This window comes from Gymnoscopelus microlampas, assembly GCF_963454915.1.
Source record: "Gymnoscopelus microlampas genome assembly, chromosome: 14".
In the NCBI taxonomy this organism is placed as follows: Eukaryota; Metazoa; Chordata; class Actinopteri; order Myctophiformes; family Myctophidae; genus Gymnoscopelus; species Gymnoscopelus microlampas.
Window position 1 is genome coordinate 9,718,578 of NC_139951.1, and position 18,307 is coordinate 9,736,884.

Consider the following 18,307-nt stretch of genomic DNA (forward strand, 5'->3'; position numbering starts at 1 on the left):
AGCAGATCTACAAGCTCATAGCGCGAGTGCCGCGCTACGAGCTTGTAGATCTGCTATTTTTGAAAAATCAAGAAAATGTGTGCAAATCTTTGAATATATATATTTTTAAAGCGATTCAAGCGGTCCCTGGAACAAATATTTTGAGATGGCGGTCAGCGGCCAAATACATGTCATTTTGGGGGTCCCTGACATGAAAAAGTGTGAGAACCCACTGACAGCAACATAGGTTTTTTCAAAAAACTGTTAGGATTTAGAAGACATTTTGTACAATCGGTCATTGTCCTGCAAAAATAGTGAGAATAGTCGCTCTACAAGGACACAGCGCGTCACACTCACATCTGCTACTTTCACAATTCTTTTACATTTCTTTGCACAACATTTCATATAATGACACAAAACACAAAGCTGAACACAGCTCATCTGGTACGCTCTACAAGGCAATGCGACATTACACCGACATACTTCAAACTGACATCTTCTCCTGCACAAGGCAAGAGAGAAACTGTCATGCTTCACGGCAAGACAAGTCCCTAATGCAGTGGTTCTCCACATGGGGCACAGAGACCACCAGCGCTCCTAAAGAGGGGTACCAGGGGGTCCCCAGCTTGATAGTTATAGGAAACAAATGAACCTTTACAGGTCTGTAACTCCCAAGTACACATTCGAAACAAATGGACCCTTAGGGGTCTGTAACTCCGAGAGTATACAAATGGAACCAAATGGACCCTTGGCATGTAAATCTGACAGTAAACAAATTGGGCCTGTAACTCCAAGAGTATACAAATTGGGCCTGTACTCCTAACTAGAGTATACAAATGGAACCAAAATGGTCCCTTTGGTGGTATGTAGCTCTGAGAGTTTAATAATGGAACTAAATGTGATTTAGTTTCATTTTATTTGTATACCGTTCCATTACACTCTCGGAGTTAAATTAACGCCAATGTAGATTACAAAAACTGCATCAAATGGGGGGGTCCGTGGCCTAATGGATATTAAACTAAGGGCCCTTGAAATGAAAAGGTTTGAGAATAACTGTCCTAATTTCCTCACAAGGCACCCTGCGTCTCTTGAATAGAATTCTAAACCAAGGAAGGACAAGACGAGCATCTTGCGTGGAGGCCCGGCCCGGCCGTGTATTTGCATTGGTAATACACAAACGAACAAACAACAACATACATGTAGGCTATGGTTCTTCTGTATGGAAATTGGGGGCTTTTCCAAAATAAACAATGGAAACACAGAGCACGTGAATGCTCGCCCGTCTGTCACCTCTCCTTCAACACCGTTTACCGGGGATAAAACCTGTGATCTTTTTGGCTACGAGATGTTGATTGTGCTGCTACAACACAGGCCATTCTCTCTCACAGTGTCTCCCTATCTCTCTCTCTCCCTCTCACCCTCTTCATCTGGATTTAGGAGGTCACAGAGTTTGCAATATGCATGAAGCTAGCCCGCGTGGCCTCATATCCGACTATGAAACCTTAACCCCATTTCCACGCATTCAATATTCACAAAGGTCATGTCGACCATGTTGTTTAAGTTTGTGCGTACGTGTGTGTGCTTGTGCGTGTGTGTGTGTGTGTGTGTGTGTGTGTGGGGGGGGCACATGAGGTGGACTTAAATGTACACACACACACACACACGCACAGCATCTGGGCAGGAAACTAAACCCTTTTGTAGGATCTCTAGAATAGAAGCGGACCTGTAAAGAATGGCTGGTCGCCGGCCAAATTGAGGGCTGGCAGGATGGACCCACTTAGCAGCATGCAACGTTGGACCAACCAGACCCCACACACACACACACACACACACATTAGAACGGAGCGGAACGAGACCTGCCAACAGCGGATCCCTTTATAACAGAGGTCTAACAGAGGTCTGATTGGAGAGGCCGAACCAAATGGCCACCGGGCGAAAAAAAAAACGTACTAGCCTTTTTTTGACTGTCGCCCGGCGGTCCGAGTTACAACGCGACAGGGCTGTGGTGGAAAGTAACTAAGTACATTTACTTTATAGATTATCTACTTTGTAGATTTTGATCAACCACTTCAGCCCTATATACACATTTCGGCCATTTGAAAACAGCAGATCTACAAGCTCACAATGCGTCGCTATGCGACGCATTGTGAGCTTGTAGATCGGCTGTTTTCAAAAGATTTCTATACATTTGAAAACTTGTGAAATGGGGCATTCTGCATAATGAGTACGTACTTTTAAGTACATTTTGATACCAATACTTTTGTACTTTTACCCATGTACATTTTTAATTCCGTACTTCTACTTGTAACTGAGTATTTTTACATTGCAGTATTGATACTTTTACTTAAGTAAAAAAAATGGAGTACTTTTTCCACCACTGGCGACAGGGCTGTGGTGATTGTCCGGAGCCAATAAGCACCGAATGAGTGTACAGTAAAAAAATCCTGGTGTTAAATTAACCCTGAACAGTGTACATGCTTCTGAACCTGTACTTGTACAGTCTTCAGAGATATATGAACACCATTTAGTGTGTGTTTAGTAGGCCACACTGTAAGCGTCACTTATGAGCCTTCTGTCACCACAGGATGTGTACTAAAAAGGTCCACGGGCTCATGTTCTCTCTGCCGTGTGTGTGTGTATGTGTATGTGTGTGTGTGTGTGTGTGTGTGTGTGTGTGTGTGTGTGTGTGTGTGTGTGTGTGTGTGTGTGTGTGTGTGTGTGTGTGTGTGTGTGTGTGTACGTAGCGGCACAGGCTGCCCGATTTCAGCCTGCCAACCGGCAGAAAATATATGGGTCTTCTTCAACGGATGTCACATATTGCCTTGCTGCCATAAACTGCACTGACAGAGCGAGGGCAAGGGGAGGACGAGAGAGAGAGAGAGAAAAAGTGTGCGTGCGTCGGAGAGAGAGAGAATGCAGTGATGGAAGAAGTACTACGATTCTTTATGTAGCAATACCACCAATATAGAAATACTCGGTTACAAGTAAAAACCCTGTATTCATTTTACTTGAGTAAAAGTACAAAAGTATTGGAATCTAAATATACTTACAGTACAAAAGTTGAATGACTTAACTGTCCCCAATCCTCCCCAATCCCCCCCACAAAGTGTAAAATAGGGCTCGAGTGGCTAGGTTTTTGAACTAATCATCTAAATTTGCAAAGTAACTTAAGCTTTCAAAGTTGAGTAGTAAGTGCTATTTTTGCCTCTGAAATTGAAATTGTGGAGTTTAAGTATTTAAAAAATGGAAAGAGTAAAGTAAAAGTACCTCAAAATTAAACTGAACCACAGTACTTGAGTAAAAGTACCTAGTTACTTTCCGTGGGGTGTGAAGGTGGTTGGCGAGGAGGATCCGAGAGGTCGCGTTTCCTCCTCACAAATTATTTATAGTGCAGGTGACTTAAGAGGAGTAATCAGGGAGAGGTAGGATGGTGTAGGATTTGCAGACGGAGTGTTGAGAATGTTAACACGGTGCTGAGCGGGGGATTCCTTTACTACGGCTCATTAGAGCAGTGCTTCTCTAACCTTTTCATGCCAAGGACCCCCAAAATGTATATGTATTATGGCCGCGGACCCTCCCATCTGAAAGGTTTTGTGCCAGGGAGACCACCAGAAGAGAAGATTTGTGTTACAAAATTCAAAATTATTCAGACTTTTCCAAACATTTCAGGAATAAACCTGCACACTTTAAATAGAATATTTGTGGCAGCAGTTCCGGTATGAGACACAAAGGAGACTCTTTGTGTCTCCTACCAGAACCGCTGCCGATATATACTAAAAAAAAATCCATGGATTCAAGTTTCCATGGGGTGACTAATCGATGGGAAAAAAAGTTTTTTTCTGGGTGAACTGTCCCTTTAAGTCCCCTCTATCATGCATCTATTCTACCCAGTCTGCAGATACAATGGTGCATTTCTATAGCACCTTTGTTTAAAGTGATTTACAATGTGCATTATATTCACCCATTCTCACACACACACACACACACACACACACACACACACACACACACACACACAGACGGAGCATTAACCTGCCCATCGGGAGCAGTTAGGGGTTCAGTGTCTTGCTCAAGGACACTTCCGACAGTAACGCAGCGGGAGCCGGGGATGAAACCGAGAACCTTCCGTTTCCCAAGCGGCCGCTCTACGTCCTAGATGATTATTTGGTGAATGTTATAGAAGGAGAAAAACAACTGCTATAGCCTATTGAGAAACTAAACAAATGATCTACAACTGGCAAAATGCATATTTTTTAAGTGTTGCTTGGACAACAGCAGCGGTTCAGCAAGTACGCATTTCAGTGGGACGTTTAACACTTCTAAACTTAACTTACAGTTTATTGCGGGTGGAATTCTTTTGTGGAAAATGCTTCCCCCAGTTCCCACGAGTCGGCAGTTACAAGGTCTGCTGTTGTCCGTGAGATGCAAATAATTGAATGTTCTAGGTACTGTACATGTGAAACGACACAAAGAAGACGACAAAACCGTAATTGACCAGCTTGTATTACAAAGACAGCCCCTGTGCCGTAGATTATTTGATTTCGCCAAGTAGCATCGGTAATCAACGTGGAACAGATGTGGAGGGACTGAAGGGCCTTGTTCCTATAATACTCGTCTTAACCCATTGAGACCTGGAACTGTCTCATTTTTAGATTTGAGCTAAAAAAACATTGTTTCACACTTTGGGCTATTCAAAAATAGCAGATATACAAGCTCATAGCGCGGCACCGAGTGCCGCGCTACGAGCTTATAGATCTGCTATTTTTGAAAAATCATGAAAATGTGTGCAAATCTTTGAATATATATATTTTTAAGGCGAACATTTTTAACTCAAATCTTTGTTTCTGGGGGTCCCTGGAACAAAATATTTTGATGGGGTCCGCGGCCAAATACATATCATTTTGGGGGTCCTTGACATGAAAAAGATTGAGCACCACTGATATAGAAACATACGTTTTTCAGAAAACTTGAGATTTAGGAGACATAGAATCGGCTTCAGGTCTCAATGGGTTAATAAATAATTTTGGTCTCTTGTTCTTTCGCGACTCTTCTGTTCTTCACCCAACGTCCGCTGGGGTGGGGGAGGGGAGAGGGGGGGGGGGGGGGATATCTTTCCCCCCGTCTGTTCTTGCTTTCATAAAAACCTCAGCTTAAGCATTACAGAAAGTATGAAGCAACAGGCAGGGCGTTTTCGTCACACGGGGCCTGTAAAAAAGCAGAAGTTGCTCCATGATTTGAGGTTACGGCGGAGGAGCATGAGCTCAGGCATGGGGAGACGAAGTGTTTATGAAGGCTGGTCGTAAACATAGCGAGAGCTTAAACGGCACAGGCCGCTTTGTCCGTCGCCGGCTGAACTTGAAGGCCCAAAAAAAACGACAAAACCCACAACAACAGACCACATTAGTGAATGTTGTCGTTTTGAATAGTGTTTTTTTTTTGGGTCATTAAAACAAAAGACATTGAGCAGTACTGCGTAATGCCTTGCCGATGTGCATTTCACCTTCACCACGTCATTCACCTTACGTCTTTTCATCACTCCCACAAGACAAATAAAAAGCCTGGGTGTTTCCTGGGGCCTGCAGGCCTGGGGTCAGCTTTTATCAGTGATGGAAGAAGTACTACATTCTTTTTTTTACCTAAGTAACAAGTATCAATACCCTACTGTAGAAATAGTCTGTTACAGGTATGGTATTATGCAGAAGGTCCCATTTCACAAGTTTTCATATGTATACAAATCCTTTGAAAATAGCAGATCTACAAGCTTACAACGCATTGTGAGCTTGTGGATCGGCTATGTAACTAACTAGTAACTAAAGTTTTCAAATCATTTTAGTGGAGTAAGAGTACAATATAGTTGCCTTTGAGATGTCATGGAGTAGAAGTAAAATTATTGAACATTTTAAGTACTCTAGTAAAGTAAAGATACCTCAAAATTGTACTCAAGTACAGTACTTGAGTATATGTACTAGGTTACTTTCCACCACAGGCTTTTATACATTTTCCAATGTGATGCCGTTAAAACGAGGACATTGTCTCTCTCTCTCCCTGAGGCCGTGCTGGTCCGGAGCCAAATAATATGTCAACACTGTCCTGCAGACATGTGTACTGTTTAACTGTGGATGAGCAAATGCTATGACTGGTGAGAGAAAACACACCACCCCACACACACACACACACACATCAACCCGCTACTGTGCAATTTCCCAGAATCGCGTTTGCATGCAGGTTTATATGACTATACTTGTGAGGACGGCAACATTTTAGGACGCTGATTTTATGAACAGAATTGTTACTTCTTTTTTTCTTCATGTTTTCACAACCTAGGGGGTCCTCAGAGTTACTACAGCGGGGACCGCCAAATCTTTGTTTGATAAGATTTTTTTTTATTAACCACTTGAACCCTAGCATCCCTAGAACTTTAGCCAAAAATAGCCGATCTACAAGCTCACAACGCCTCGCAGCGCGAGGCGTTGTGAGCTTGTAGATCGGCTATTTTTTGGCAAAGCGGTATAAGGTGTAGAGGGAAAAAAGAGCAGACCAAGTAAAAAACAAAAAAAGTTTAATCTGAAACCACAATATAGAGGGGGTCCCTGCTTCACATCTCTGTGAGTTTGTAGATCGGATGTTTTCGGCGCGCAACACCATCGTGCAATTAAATATAAAAACAGGCATAACCCCAATTTTAACCCCTAAACCCTGATATCTAAATGCCTATATTTCTAAAGCCTACCGGAATCTTTTCCTAATTGTTGTAAGCCTCACTCTAAAAATATGTTTAAACCATAAAACAACCACTTCTCTTGTGACAATGTCACAATGTCTACATCTCAAATTCTACTATACTTGCGGGGATATTTGGCCCTCACACAAGTATAATAATATGCACACATACACACACACACACACACACACACACACACACACACACACACACACACACACACACACACACACACACACACACACACACACACACACACACACACACACACACACACACACACACACACACACACACACACACACACACACACACAGGCTTATTCACACAAAACACACATAGTCGTCACACACACGATAGTCTCGGCCCTTTAATTGTCAATCTTATCACCAGCGCAAAACCACAGCCCTCAGCGCTCTGCAACCAAAGATAAAACTCCAGGAAAGTAGCAGCTCAGCCTCCGTGCGTGGGACTGCCAAACTCCCTTCTCAGATCCGCCGTGTTGCTATTTTTGACAAACCTTCCAGCCTATTAACCAGCTGAGCCAACCCGCCCGGCCGGCTCCCTGTCCCTGTCCTGTGTCTGTTTTGGTGGCCAGGGTGACTTTCACATGCAGCAGGGCCCGTTTGATTCCGGCCGCCGGCACAGATTCCCGATTTAAAAGCAAGCGTAGATCAGTGATTCTCAACCGCAAGGATATTGCTAGATATGTGCCCCTCCCCCCACAAGTAACTGGCAAAACACTATTGATAATATAACATTAATATAAAAAGGGGGGAAAAAAACGTCTTCACATTTTTTCTTTAAAAACATTTTGCGCATTACCGCAAATGCATTGCGGTAAATAAACGTATACAATACGTTCGTTCCACTGGTCCAAGCAGGAGCACTATCGATTTGACTGATCATTAAAATAAAACATGCTCTGAAAATGCATGTAGGCCCACACATCTGACCACTTAACAAAAAAAGTCTCAATGGTATCAAACAGCCTAAACAGAAGGAAATGTGTTCTAATATTGTACAGCTGGTGAAATCGAGTCTTCAACCCAAACACATTTGTTTCTTCTCATTTTTTTGTGGACAAATTACACTACACTTGGGGCACTATTTTAAAATAAAGATCTCCATAACATAACAGCTAAGTGGTCAGATGGGTGGGCCGCTTTAAGACCTGGAACGCATCTGTGTCACTTTAGATTTCTTTGGCTATTCAAAAATAGCAGATATATAAGCTCATAGCGCGGCACCGAGTGCCACATTATGAGCTTGTAGATCTGCTATTTTTGAAAAATCTTCACTTAAAAAAAAAAAACTGTTTGGATTTAGAAAACCTTTTTAATAATCGCCTCAGGTCTTAATGGGTTAAGATTTTCAAGTGGGCCTTGCTGACCCAGAAAAAGGTTGAGAGAACTTAATGCCCTAGATCAAAACAAGACCTGAAACCAGCCCTCCAACATCAACCTCAGTCAACCCTGAATGCCTGACAAGAGTCAAACAATAACCTACTTATTTTGTTTTACTTCCAGGAAAGATGAGAAGAGCTCGACAACCCAGTGTAAAACCCTCTAACCCATATTTATGAGAAATGAGGCGGGCACATGGCTCCCTATATTAACTTTGACCTTTTTCCTCCTCCTCACATGGCCCTCTGATGCACCGGCGGTTCGCAACGCCGGGTCTGCGGCCCAAAATAAATGGGACCCTTAAGCGGTCTGTAAACAAACATTGAGTTCAATAAGCACTGAGCATTTTACAGTAGCAGTTTAGTACAGTGATTCTCAACCCTTTTTTTATTTATTTCAAGAACCCCCAGTTTGATATGCATTAGTAGGCCACAGACTTTTCAGACCACAGGTTTTATTTTATTTTTCCTGTGGGACCCCAATCTACACACTGTAAAAGCCTGTGTTTTTAATTAAGCGTCGGTGTCATTTTAAGATTTCTTTGGCTATTCAAAAATAGCAGATATACAAGCTCATAGCAAGGCACAGAGTGCCGTGCTATGAGATTGTATATCTGAGCTTGTATTTCTGAGCTTGTATATCTGAGCTTGAGATATTGAAAATTTGTGAAAATCTTTCAATATGTATATATTTTTTATAATATAACATTTTTATCTCCAATATTTGCTTCTGGGGGTCCCTGGAACAAAATATTTTGAGATGGGGGTCCGCAGCCAAATACATATAATTTTGGGGGTCCATGACATGTAAAACGTTTGAGCGCCACTGATATAGCAACCAAACAACAAAAATGATTCATTTTTCATTTTTGGCCACAGACTAAAGGTCCAAAGTAAACGGGGACCCTTAGCCCCGGTGATCCCCAGATCCGACGTTGAGAAACGGTGCTCCGACACATCTAATCTGCCTGAGTCATACAGCAGTTCTCAAAGTGGGGTCCGGGGACCCCCAGTTCCCTGGGAGGGGTTTCAGGGGGTCCCCAGAAAAGTTTGTTACCTTGACTATTTTTGAAAAATCTTCAACTTTTACACAAACCTCCCCATCTGAGGGTCCCTGGGACAAAACTGTTTTCGGATGGGGGTCCGCGGCCAAATACACGTCAATTTGGGGGTCCTTGGCATGAAAACGTTTGACAACTACTGTCATGCGGTGTGTGTGTGACGCAGAGCAGAGGGGTCAGCAGTGAACTCGGGTCCTGGGGGCAACGAGCTGCTGCTTTTCACTGCATCCATCTAATTACAATCTGTGACTATAGAGCTCAGCTGACCTCCTGGTCAGTGCAGTTCAAACTACCTGGTCAAATAGAAAAGTGCTTTTCAACCTGTGGGTCGGGACCCCAACATGATTTTGGGGTGGTCCCCAAATTACAGTAAAGTTACAATTTAAGGACTTAAGCGCTTTAAATAAGTCCCTATCTCACAAAGATTTGGTGGCCTCCTGTTGAAGACCCCTGATTTTATTCATTATAAGTTCTGGATTGCAGTTTATGGGTCCATTTGGTTACATTTGTACTACGCTCTCAAGAGTTGCATATGGATAAATTAACAATGAGGATTTTTACTGCGTAGCAAAGGATCTGGGTTCCTGGTAATGGAGCACAGTGTAGTTCTGTGAATCATTTTTCTTATAATAATGGAACCAAGACACTTCCCCTTCACACTTCGGTGAAGCAAAATTCTCATTACATGTGACATCACTAAAACTATTATTTGAGAAGCATGTATTTTTTAAATATATACATATTTTTTCAAATGTTTTAGGTATGAACGATTCAAATCAATTAACCACTCAAGTCCTATTTGTGTCCCTATGTGTATACTTCAGTGTTACGCAAAAATAGTGAAACTAGTCAGATCTACAAGCGCACACAAGCGTGTCACATGCACAAGTCACGACACGTTGTGAGCTTGTAGACCGGCTATTTTCACAAAATATTTTTTCATCCATAATCGTCACACCTGAAACGTGGTTGGATTATTATTAAATCCATTATTTCATAAAATTATCGATTATTGATACTTTAAAAAAATATATATAATTGATTAAACTGATTAGTTCAAGTAACTGCTGCACCCCTACACTTGACCAAGACACTGGAGCCAGACTGTAATGACATGTTGCTCACTCTTTCCAACAACTATCTCTGGGAGAAGAACCCAGTCAGTCAAATGCCAACAATGTAAAATGATGCTGGCAGCGGGGCAGGACATGACGGAGCCTGTCCTCGTCACCGAGGGCCTGGCTGGGGCTGAGCAGGGAGTGTCTGTTGTTGATACGTATCAGGGTGGGGGAATTACCACCAGTCAAACAGTGCTATGCTTTCCGGGCCCGTGACTGGTGAACTGCACAGCGTCTCAGTCTCTCATTAACCACGCCATTAGATAAGGTATCTTAGACATCTGGGGGAAAGTTGTTAACGTGAACCCTAAAGTGTCCCTATTCTGGGGTGAACATTCAGCGGGAAATGGCAGATTTACAAGCTCACCGCACGTCGCAACGTGACGTGGGGTGAGCATTAGGGGGGGGCCTAGTCGGCAATGGAGGAATACGGTCAACTAAGTATAGTTTAAGTGGTAGAGGACCACCTAGGACAAAAATAAATAAATGAATGTATGATAAGACAATTGACCAACCACAGACCTCCTCGAGACTAAACACGGACGTCCGTTACAGCCCAGCCGGGCAGAGGTTTAACTGTCTTTTTCTCTGGCAAAGCCCGGACATGCTAACCGAATCAGACCCTCAAAGTCACAGGAAATGATGACTGGAATTGACGACGTAAGAGTCTACACAAAGTTTACCTGCTGCTTGGGCAGGTAACCAGCCACCATTTCCCAGCTATTGAGTTTATTAAGATCCCCATGTTATGCATGTATGCATGCATAACAAGTGCTACTCGTGTGGACACACGTGCACGACAGACTATCACACAGAGGTGTGAAGCCTGTTAATATAACAAGGAGGTCCGTGGTAAATTTCAGCATCACGGGTTGTGTGGAACGCCCCGCCCCCACCTGGTGTTATGATGATTAACAATGAGGAAACACAACAACCTTGTGCCAACTCTCGTCTGCTCGACTCCCTGGGCGGCCACATCACTCCAATACGTCTCTACAAATCTATAGTTTGCCCTCGCCAAGTGACTCGCCAAAGCTATCAACATTCCATCTTGTCACTATCAAGGGCCAAAGGTATAAAAAAAAAACTAGCAAAATATGGCGGCGTGCCAATGTTTATCTTCAGAGGAACGGTATCTCAGGTCAAGGTAAAGTAGCTAATGGACCTGAACTGAAGTTTCCCCCCCAAAGGAGACTAATGACCGAGTGAGTTGAGTCATGGCGAGCCGGAGCAACCAGCACTTAAAAAAAGGGGAAAAAAAAGACTTCACATAGCGCAACGCCCTGCCCCGGGTCACAAATAGCGCGTCACGGTTCCAGCAGGGTGCACGCTTCCACGCAGCGCCGGGTTTTACGTGGGATAATGAGTAACGCTTTCTTAACAAAACCTCTCTCTCCAAACATTGTCTCACCCGAGAGTGATGTAAACACTGCTGTCTGGTAAAGAGGAAGCACTGTGATGTCTCTGTCTCATCCTGTATAGTGTGTGCGGCTGTCGGGGCAGAAACCTTCCGTCTCCATATTTCAACGTTTTTTGTAAATCAATGCCCTGGTTCATCGTATGACAGTGTCGCGCAAAGAAATAGGGATTTACAAGCTCACGATGCATCGCTATACAACACGTTTTGAGTTTGTAGATCTGCTATTTTTGCTATATTCGAAACATTTTGAAAGTTTAAGTGGTTAAGTGTGTGGTTTTTATGAATGTAGAACCAATAAAAAGCATTGACAGACAGACAGACTAACTACATCTGATCCATTTCCTGAAAAGTAACCGTTTTGGACATACAAGAATAAATAATTATATATAATAACTGCACCGTCTTCCTGGTTTAACGCATTATGACCTGGAACGCATCTGTGTCACTTTAGATTTATTTGGCTATTCAATAATAGCAGATATACAAGCTCATAGCGCGGCACCGAGTGCCGCGCTATGAGCTTGTATATCTGCTATTTTTGAAAAATCTTGAAAAACATTTTTTTAGATTTTTTTCAACAACAAAAAAAATCAAGAATTGCCTCAGGTCTTAATGGGTTAATACCAGGGCAATATGGCACACCAACAAACCCACTGAAGGCTGACATGGTGTGTTTTAAAAACACGATATATCCAACTGATTTCGATGCCAGCCACAAGCCAAATGCTAATACTGTACATGTTTGTCCACTCTGTCCAGACACTTTGGTAGGTAAACAAACACCATACCATGGTCCTGCTCCATTTCAAAGACCCAGCTGGTTGAGAAAGACAGTACAGTAGATAAAGTGACAAACCGAACTGTAGGATGCAGTATGGCCTGTGGACATTAATGCTTAATGTATGCTCCGTCGTACGGCGGTGTCGCACGCCCCAAGATAGCCGATCTACACGAGACACATAAGCTTGATGAAGCCGATTAAGCACTTCAGCCTAAGGTGTCGGAGATAAGTGAGTGTTGGTAGAAATTCTGACTTGGTGATTTGGAAAAAGACATCACAATAAATAACCGGAAGACCTTCTTCTGATTTCAATAATGGAACCTGACCAAATATATACAGACACTGGATAGATCGATATATGTGACTTTTTTGACAACATCGTTTCTGGCAGTTATGCAGCGGTGTCTTTAAAAAAAAAGGAGGAGGGGACATGATCAGTACTAGATCAGTGGTTCTCAACGAGTGGTCCTTGAGGAGGTGCCAGGTTGGTCCCCAGCTTAATGACGGAAGAGTTGGTAACCAAATGGACCCTTATTAGATCTTTTAACTCTCTGAAGAGTTAAATTATTGTTAAACATCTGCATTACTTAATTTAAAAGAAGTCCACTAACTTAGAGAATGTAGAAGGATTGTTCTTTTGATCAACATTTGCCTGCTATCTCTCCTATGGTACCAACATCAATACAGCATGGAGTTGTGGACAAAATCTTATCCAACGATATTATTCAAAATATTCTAAGTTTTGGATCTGAGTGGCTAAATCTCATCAAATGGTGGTTCCGCGGCTCAAATGCCAAATAAATAATGGACCTTGATGGGTTGAAAACCACTGCACTAGATGAGCCTGGGAGGGATACACAGAATAAGGCATAACATTCAGGCAAATGTTTAGGTGTAGAACTCTTTTTCGGGGGAAGCCTTGATGTTTACGTTCCCCCCCTAAACAGGTCTGGTCTCTCAGGCGGGAGACTTGGGTTCAAACCCCGGGTACGGGTAGGACATAAAAAACGTACAGCGGTGGTTCTCAAAGTGGGGTCCGGGGACCCCCCCGAGGGTTCCAACAGCTAAATTGTTGATGGTTAGAAACCACATGGACCTTTACATATCTGTGTAATCAAGAGTTATGGGGTCTGTGGCCTAAACATGTACACCAAATGGGTGGTCCTTGAAATCATAAAGTTTGAGAACCACTGACTTTTAGATTTTTGCGATGGCAATGCAAAAATAGCAGATATACAAGCTCGCAGCGCGTCACTTCGTGCCGCGCTGCGAGCTTGTACATCTGCTATTTTTGAACATTTCTGAAAAATCTTGAAAAGTGCGAGAGAGAGCTACTGATTTAGACAGCATTTGTAGAATCGGCCTGAGCAGGATTTTACCGTGTAAACCATCGATATATCAGGTAAAGTTGCGGTGCGGGCTGTGGGGGGTGTTTGAAACTCTTACCTCCTCGTTTTCTGTGGCCTCTGCCTCCGTTCCTGGAGGAGCCGTGGCCCGCCGTGTCGTCTCGTTCTCTGCCCACGCATCCTCCCATGGTGAGCTGGACCGTTCTCACACAACAACCTTCTTCAGTGGTCACTAGCTGGTCAGGGGCCCCATCGTCATCCTCGCAAAGCCACCGCTTGGTTTTTTAAGAGCCTACGAGAAGAGTGGCTGCTGGCCCGGACGCTTGTCGATCATCTGCTGCACTCGATCAATCAGCTGTAGAAAAACAGGAACACAAATTAAATATCTTTTAGTCGTTTTAGGAACAATCTTCGGAGTAAAGCATCGGTGCAAAACATCAACGGAGGTTACCGCTAGGTCCGCTACACCAGCGGTTCTCAACCTGTGGGTCGGGACCTCCAGGCAGGTCACCACATGATTTTGGGGGGGTCCCCAGGTGACAGTGAAAAATGTAAAAAAAAAATACAAATAAATGGAAAAAAGACCAGAGAGGCAAACATTGTGAAAATAGCCGATCTACAAGCTCACAACGCCTCGCAACGGCTTGTAGATCTGCTATGTTCACAATATTTATCTGTGGAACCATGTCAGATTAAATGTAATGCCTCAATTCCTACAATTCTAAGTGCTTGTCTGGGTGGGGGGTCCCCAGTTCAAATATGATTATGTTGGGGGGTCCCCAGTTCAAATATGATTCTTTTTGCAGGTCGCGGCCTGAAAAGGTTGAGAACCACTGCTCTACACTCACTGTAGTGTAAAGGTAACTTACATTGATGTTTACCAGGTAAGGTGAACTTCCACATACCATATTCCATCATACAATGGTGTCTCTTGAAGATTCTTAGTTATTGTCTACTTTGTATACATTGGCTTTAGCTTTTCCAAATTTACTGTAGAAGATGTTACTTCAATCCTATTAAATAAATGTTCCAAAATAGACGATCTACAAGCTCACAAAGCGTCCAGTCTTTGTAGATCTGCTACTTTTGAAAATCTTTGAAAATGTGTCGCCTTATAATGACATTATGGAAGTGCCTAATCATGGCATTATGGAAGTGATTAAAGGCTACAATTATATTCTTAAATGCATCGATTACGAACATCTTCGCTGACAATATTACAACAGCCGGGCCAGCTTGTCAAGACTTTAGCAGACTTTTTAAATCCAACTAGACTTTTAGTCTACAGGTGAGTTGGACTTCACTTCAACATATCCTGTGGTAGACCTAATTTGTATCATCCAGACTGTAGTTATGCACTGTTTAACGATGTTAGCATTGAGTAAAAAGTCAGCACTGGTATAAAGTAACTAAGTGCATTTACTCAAATACTGAATCAAGTAGAATTGAGGTTTTTTTTTTCACTTTACTTGAGTATTTCCAATACTTTTACTTCTACTCCACTACATCTCAGAGGCAAATATTGTACCTCGAGTCTACTACAATTATTTGAAAACTTTAGTTAAATTACTATTTTGATTATCATTACTACAAAACATACATTAATCACTTCAGCCCTACATACATTTCATCAATTTGAAAATAGCCAATCTACAAGCTCTGATGAATTGTGAGCTTATAGATCTGATATTTTCAAAAGATTTTTATACATGTTATACATTTGAAAACTTGTGAAATGGGGCATTCTGCGATAATGACTACTTTCTACTTTTGGTACTTTAGGTACATTTTGATGCCAATTTTCTCTTGTACCTTAACTCAAGTACATTTTTAATTCTGGACTTTTACTACAGTCTAGTATTTCTACATTGCAGTGTTGATACTTTAACTTAATTTAAGAAATGTAGAACTTTTCCCACCACTGGTAGTAGACCCGTCTGTATCATCCAGACTGTATAGCTATGCACTGTTTTTAATGATGTTAGCATTGAGTATCAGCGTCAGTATAAACATGATCATATTCAACATAATAATCTGCTTGTCCTTAATTGTTAAAGACATGTCCCGGACAAGCCTTTAATGTCGAGCCAGGATAATCAGTGGTGTAAAGTAACTAAGTACATGTACTCAAGCCACTTTAACCCCATTTAGGCCATTTGAAAACAGCAGATGTACAAGCTATACAGCCAGATCTACAAGCCACTTTAAGCCCGTTTAGGCTATTTGAAAACAGCAGATCTACAAGCTCTACAGCCAGATCTACAAGCCACTGTATCCCCATTTAGGCTATTTGAAAACAGCAGATCTGCAAGCTCACAATATGAGCTTGTAGATCTGCTATTTTCAAACATGTTAGCACTTTTACTTTTGGTACTTATAAGTCTATCTCGATGCCAATACATCTGCACTTTTATTTAAGTGTAGCATTTTGAACACAGGCCTTTTAACTTGCAACAGGGTATATTTAACAGCGTAGTATCGCGACATTTACTTGAGTAAAACACGCGAATACTTCTTCCATCCACCCACACTGTGTGATAATTACCTGGTAGGTAGACAGTAGTTTGTAGCAGCCAGAGCTAGCTGGTGTTAGCAGCTAACAGGCTAACAGGGCCAGGCTAAGCTAACAGGCTAGCGGTAGGTTAGCCTAGTATAAACACTTGAAGTTCTCTCTAACGGTCCAATAATAAACGGCCCTGTGTGTGTCTCACAACAACACGCAGGACGACGGTCCGCTGTCCCCCGGCATGGTGTCCCCTAAATGTCCTCGGTGGGACATGTTTTAGGAATGTTTCTTGTCGTTTTTTTAGGATTTTTTTTTTTACTCTTGCTTTTTTTTTTTAAATCCCCCCTTTTCCTTTTTGCTGCTTCCTTCTTCTTCTTCTGAAAAGACTGGCTGGCTGAGTGAGTGGCGACGGTCACGTTACACACCGTTGAGACTTCCGTTTCCGGGCACCGTGGACTTTCAAAGTAAAGGTATTTTTTTAAAGGAGTAGTTCACCCCAAAAAAATGACCCATGAAGCATTGAATTCATGGACATCTTTCTTTTTTGTCGTATTCCTAAGCCAATCATTTGAAGACCGGCGGAGTCTCCGGTAGAGTCCCCCCAAATTATTGGCTCAGGAATGAGACAAAACATAAATAAATCCATGAATACAAGGCTTCATGGGGACCGGGGTGTGTAGTGTCATTGATAGAAATAAGTCATTTTTGGGGTGAACTACTCCATTAATAAAAAATATATATCTTTTATTAATTTCAAAATAAAAGCTCTAGGGCTATGTTGGAAGCATTTAGTTAAGTTTGATTGATTCAATACTTTTATTAACAGTTTGCAAAAAAAGCACAGAGGTACAGTTCTATACAAAAGGATAACCCAGATATGCCCTCAGGGCTTCTTTCCATTGAGGTCCTGTGTATTCAATTCATCGACACCGATTAAGACATGTAAAGACAAACAATAATATGCAAAACATCATATATGAGTAGTAAAACAAAAGAAACACTAGAAAATGTGCTCCTCGGAGCACAGGTCTCCGCCAGTACTGTTCCTGATTAATCCTGTCTTACCTCACTTCAAAAGATATAAATGATATTTTGAAGTGACACACCTATTCATAGGGCTCTATTTCATCATGCGTCTCGCTAGCCAATCAAAGCACACCCTTTCAACATATTGTCACGTGTCACGTGAAGCTTGACCAATGTTAGCTTGGTGGACACACGGAAAGGACGAGAACGAAAACATAGTCTCCTGGCGGAGACAATAATTTACTGTATTAAAGTATCAGTACAGTAGTAAAGTATTAAAACCAATTAAGACCTGACTGAGGCCAATTCTACAAATGCCTTCTAAAGATTTTCAAGATTTTTCAAAAATGATCAAAAATAGCAGTTGGCCCGAGGTGACACGCTGTGAGCTTGTAGATCTGCTATTTTTGAATAGCCAACGCAAAAAAATCTAAAATGACGCAGCTGCTTTCCCAGTTTTAATGGGTTAAAAGTACTCTTGATAGAAGCCTAGAAGGATTATATCATTCATAAACTGTATTTTAAGTCATTTTGGGACTGAAATAGGCTTGTTTATGTTAGTAGTTTATGAACAGTAAAATGGAGATTGATTTATGATGGGGTAAGAATGTTTCATATGAAATATTGTCCATCTACAATCAATTTAAGAATGTATGATTAGAATATATCCCAAATGTATTAGTTAAAAACTATAGCCTACTAGCTTTAGGCCTTTAGCCGGGCATTCATATGTACTTTTCCAATAGAATGTACCTTTAAGAATGTCTGGTATGACTTTAGTTTTGTTCTTCCTCCTTTTTAAAAGCTCTGTCTGGCTCCAACTCACCACAGCTTCCTCAGTAAATACCATGCACCATGCAACACAATGAAAGCACTTTTACTACACACTTTTATTTGGACTGCATGTATATAAATAAGGCAGTGGTTCTGAAACATTTTCATGT

General features: G+C 42.0%; 1 protein-coding gene across 2 annotated transcripts in view; it reads right to left on the reverse strand.

Moving 5' to 3' along the window:
* ubtd1b (ubiquitin domain containing 1b) overlaps nt 1-16,741 on the reverse strand; it is a 32,542-nt gene extending 15,801 nt beyond the window's left edge. The window contains exons 1-2 of one of the 2 annotated variants that reach the window (XM_084078914.1): nt 16,377-16,741; nt 13,932-14,186 (exon numbers count right to left, since the gene is read on the reverse strand). In XM_084078914.1, coding sequence (XP_083935040.1) covers nt 13,932-14,019 — 88 coding nt within the window. In that variant the 5' untranslated portion in view covers nt 14,020-14,186; nt 16,377-16,741. Of the gene's footprint in view, nt 1-13,931; nt 14,187-16,360 lie in introns of both variants that reach the window. The other variant, XM_084078915.1, reaches the window with a different exon arrangement.
* Between the last annotated feature and the right edge of the window lie 1,566 nt (nt 16,742-18,307).